Below are 4,410 nucleotides of genomic sequence, written 5' to 3' on the forward strand. Positions count from 1 at the left end.
TTGGACGGGTTATCCAAGCCAGTGAGCAGTTTGCTCTTTGTAATGAACTGCTGGAACATGAGAATCAGCAGCTAAGATCAACTCTAGTGATGGAGAAGCAACGCCGCAAGCAAGGCAAGCCCCTAGGCCTACTCAATAGGGATAATCCTAGTCAAGCGCAGTTCTGGTCTCCAACAAAAGTTCTTAAGGCACGCGAGCGCCTGGATGAAATAGAGGCTGAAAAAGCTGATAAAATTGCTCAAACACAAGAGGCAAAACTTCAACAGGAGCTTCAAAAGGAGCAGGCTGCTAGGGATGTTGAAAAAAGGCAGATTGAATGGGAGGATGCCCGTAAAAAGGCCCGGGAGCAACAAGAGGCCGAAAAAATTGAACGTGCTAGACAAAGAGAGGCACAACATGTTGCTTGTGAGGAGAAGAAGGCTTTACAACTAGCAGAGAAGGAAAAACGGGCGGTTGAATGTGCTAATAAATGCTGGCAGTCAGGGCTTCAAGCGCCGGCTTCAAAGCGCCGTCGGAAGGACTCCCCTACTAAAGAGCCTCATTGTGGAGAGCCTATACAACCTTCCAAAAGGGGAAGTAAGAGCTCTACAAGCATCCCTAGCAAGGCATTAGGCTCCCTAGCCGAGAAATCTACTGTTGACATTCCTTTGAATTCTTTCCTATCTACCCCCCGAATCTCTCACTCTGGCTGTAATATTAGGCCGTCCACCCGTTTATTTTCCTAACTATACTAATTTCTATGCTTTAAAGAATACATTTATTTAATATTTAATAGCTATTTAATAATAAAGATCTGGTTGTTGAGATATTTAATAAATTCGTTGCGTGGAGCATTTGGCGAAATTTGGCTCATTTAGTGGTGTGGCTCGTTTAGTGGTGAACTACCTTAACCGAGAAAGTACTTCTGCTGACTAATAGTTAACTTACTCCGTGCATGACATCAAAAAAGTGCAATCTCAGCAGTTTGATAGATTTGTTGATTTTGTTTCTGTTTCTTTTAATCTCTCGCTGGCAATTTGTAATTCCCTAGAAGCTCATCACACAGATGTTGTAAGGATTGCTTTTCCCCAGTTCAGTGTGGCAATGTGCCTTTGATTATAAGTGAGGACTTAAAGAGAAAATTTGTATTCTTCTATCTCGCAACATTCTCCTCTGTTTGACAAGTTATCGATTTGAATCGCTAAGAGAAACCAGCGACAACTTGTTGAATAGTTACCTAGCATTGTGCGTGGAGACGGCTTCAGCGAGAAGAGCGCCGGGTCCGGCCACAAGATGGATCGGATTTAGCCTCCTACTCACCAGATAACCGTAAAATGCTGAACTCTCTAATTGAAGGGATGTAGTATTTGAGACCGATGTAGTTATATTTGGATTGCTCTTGCAGGAATTTACTCCATACAAAGCTCATATACTCCGAACTTCACTGCTGAAGAGAGCTAGCCCATGGATTCCCGTGCAGAGGCGGAAGACCGAAATGGAAAGGGATATGATATAAAAAAGAATTGGGCTTGGGTAATTAATATACTCCCGGACCCAAGCCCAATGCTTTTTTCTCCCTCTTATGGTAGTTTGCGTCCAAGATTGCAATCAGGGCATCACAAAAGTATCCTATTCTATTTAATTAGCCTCCCCTTTTATTTTCCCAACTGACCCCGACCCCGACCCATCATATCATTTTTTTTACTTCCCCCATAGTATATACATGTTCCCGCAAAAGAAGTGTACAATAAATCCATAATAGCTAATATCATACAATTGAGAAGAATGTTTCCCGCATGTAATGGCAGCATCCACCAAACTACCAATACCAGAGGGTAGTCATGGGGCATGAAGACCCCTCTGTTATTCCTAAATGTGACGGAAAAAAGAAGCCACAGTAACCCAACAGGCCGGCCATCTTACCAAAGGAAACACCACGGCATGAAGAGCCTTCATCCAAGCAGGAATTGGAGTAGGAGTAGGGCCCTCTCTAGGGAAAAATATAAATTAACCCCCTTATCTCCAGGTCTTCATCCGTGCAAGATCGGTCTTGAACGCATTCCCCTGATTCCTCTCCATATCGTTGAACCGGTCCATCTCAGCCCTTCCCTGCGGGTCATCAGTGTACCGATCCACATCTTCCAGGTCGTCGAGCCGGACGGATCGATCTCGACGTCTACCGCGTCCTCCTAGCCTCTCTATTCTCGACTTCGCTCCCCCGTAGCCCTTGCTTCGACGGCCCATGATGCTACCCAGCCCGATACGACGGTGTTTGCGCATACCGATGCACAGGCCGCAGGCGATGAAGAAGACGACAACCAGGGCGACGGGCAGGCCGACCATCAGGCCCAGCTTATTGGGCTTGGACGGCGGAGGCGGCGGGTAGTGCTGGACCGGCTTCTTGGTCAAGGAGAATGTGGGTCCGATCTTCACGGTGCGGTGCTCTTCGTTGTTCGCGACGAAGTTGATAAGGTGCAGGGTCAGGTTGTTGCGCGGCTTGTCTCGGAGCCAGGACTTGTCCATCTTGATATCTACGAAGCCGATCTTGTTGGGTCTGGGCTCGGAGGTGTAGGCCAGTTTGCTCTCGCTTTCCGAGACGTTTACGAATTCGAGGGTGATGATGACGGTGGAATTGATTCCGAATGCATCGACGTCCCATGTTACTGTGGTTTTAACCCCCCCAATATCGAGTCAGCACTGCTCAAAGAAAGCACAGTTATTATCTTTGTTTGGCATTACCTGGATGTGGAACATCGTCAACATAGAGCTCCTGGCCGACATGCGGCTTGCAGAACGGGTAGCCTGGGCTGCCTTCGTCGGCATGGCATGCCTCCACGTCGCTATCCGTGGGCTCTGGAGGAGAAGCGTCCTGCGTGGGGGGTGGTACCGTAGCGGTTGAGGTCTCTACTGCCTCTGAAGTGAGCGCAGACACGGAGGCATCAGCGGTGGCCGTAGTAGATGGTAATTCGGTCGTAGCAGACACTTAAAGTCGGTCGAAGGAGGCAGTAGTATCGTTAGCAACATCATTCCGTTTTGAGCAACATTGGAAGCTCTAGGATGGTCTCACATCCGACTGAATCCTGTCGTTTCAATACTTCTCCAGCGGCACTGGCGTATCCGCTCAGCGCGGCGGACAACGTCCAGAAAAGGGTATACCGTGACAAGAGCATGGCTGGCCTGAAATTCTTGCTCCCGTAATGTATCAGGACGGGGCAATCTCGAGGGGATCACACCACGCCGTTGACTAGTTATTCTTCAGCGGGAATGGAGTGGATGTCAATTCGAGCACAGCACGTCCTCCTGCCGGCTCCGGGGCTCAAAAGCGCTCTCACACACTCACACACACACACACATACAGGCGCGGTGAGAGGAACATTCCAAGCAACTCTCCAAACTAAGCCAAGCAGCGATCACGTAACGGACACTCCGGCAGGCAATTACAACTACTTTCCCGAAGAGGAATGGGCTAAGGCTGGCTGGATGGTGACGGCACACTGTGATTGGCCAATGCTGGAGAATTCGGCCGGTCGGCAATACATACATACGGCGTCATTTCGCGGATTTCCCTGTTTTTGCAGGCTGTTTCCCGCCCTGGATTGCGGGGGCGTCCGTGTGTATACGTATGTATGTAACTAGGGCGTTACGCCGGGGTAAACAGTTTATTTAATCCATGCATGGAAAATAATAAACTGGTTAGTGGTCTTTTTAAGGGAAGGGAAAAGAAAACCATCTTCAAGGCTCGGTGATCTTCACGGGAACACTCAGGGCATGAGGAGTATCCGTAAGCTACCAGCATATGTACGTACGATGCACGCTGTATGTATGTATGTCCGTTCCGAAGGGCCCGAACGCGCGGTAGTGAAGACTGCGCATCCGGACCCAAGCTTATCCTCTGAGAAAACAGGCCTTAGAATGACCTTCTTGCCCTCCAATCCAAAACACAGAGATACAAGCTCCAGTATATATGTGGTCCAACAGTCAGACATCTAGCCCCGAAATTCGCAATCTCCGTCTTTATGAATTTTGGTTTCATCCATTCTCAACTTCTGAGTTCGGGCGGCGTACCTAACATCCTCTGGGGAAACTGTCTTACAGTCTACGAAGTACCATTATTTGACCAATGTATATTGAGGCTTCAAAAAAAAAAAAAAAAAAAAAAAAAAAAAAAAAAAAAAAGAAGCCTAGATTACTCGAGAATGAGAAGCTAACATACCCGCAGGATACTTTGTTTGTGGTATCCGATGAATTAATACCTCTAACCCAGAGACTTCTCTGCAGTTGTAGGCCTCGATATCTACACGGACTGGAACTGCATTGTAGTAAAGGTTAAATCCCGCCCTTCCCCCATCAAGCACCTCCACCTTGATCTGAATGCCCTTTCAAGCTCCATTTAAAGAGTTTACTGTCGATGCATTCCTTGAGACCAGTGCT

General features: G+C 47.8%; 1 protein-coding gene across 1 annotated transcript; it reads right to left on the reverse strand.

Moving 5' to 3' along the window:
- Positions 1 to 1,568: 1,568 nt before the first annotated feature.
- On the reverse strand, positions 1,569 to 3,345 carry D8B26_007501 (uncharacterized protein). Its single transcript, XM_003067024.2, has 3 exons — positions 3,047 to 3,345; positions 2,719 to 2,961; positions 1,569 to 2,642 (listed from the first exon to the last, which is right to left on the reverse strand). The coding sequence occupies exons 1-3, from the start codon at positions 3,147 to 3,149 to the stop codon at positions 1,996 to 1,998; spliced, it is 993 nt and encodes a 330-aa protein (XP_003067070.1). The 5' UTR covers positions 3,150 to 3,345; the 3' UTR covers positions 1,569 to 1,995.
- Between the last annotated feature and the right edge of the window lie 1,065 nt (positions 3,346 to 4,410).

This window comes from Coccidioides posadasii, chromosome 4 (assembly GCF_018416015.2).
Source record: "Coccidioides posadasii str. Silveira chromosome 4, complete sequence".
NCBI classification, from domain to species: domain Eukaryota; kingdom Fungi; phylum Ascomycota; class Eurotiomycetes; order Onygenales; family Onygenaceae; genus Coccidioides; species Coccidioides posadasii.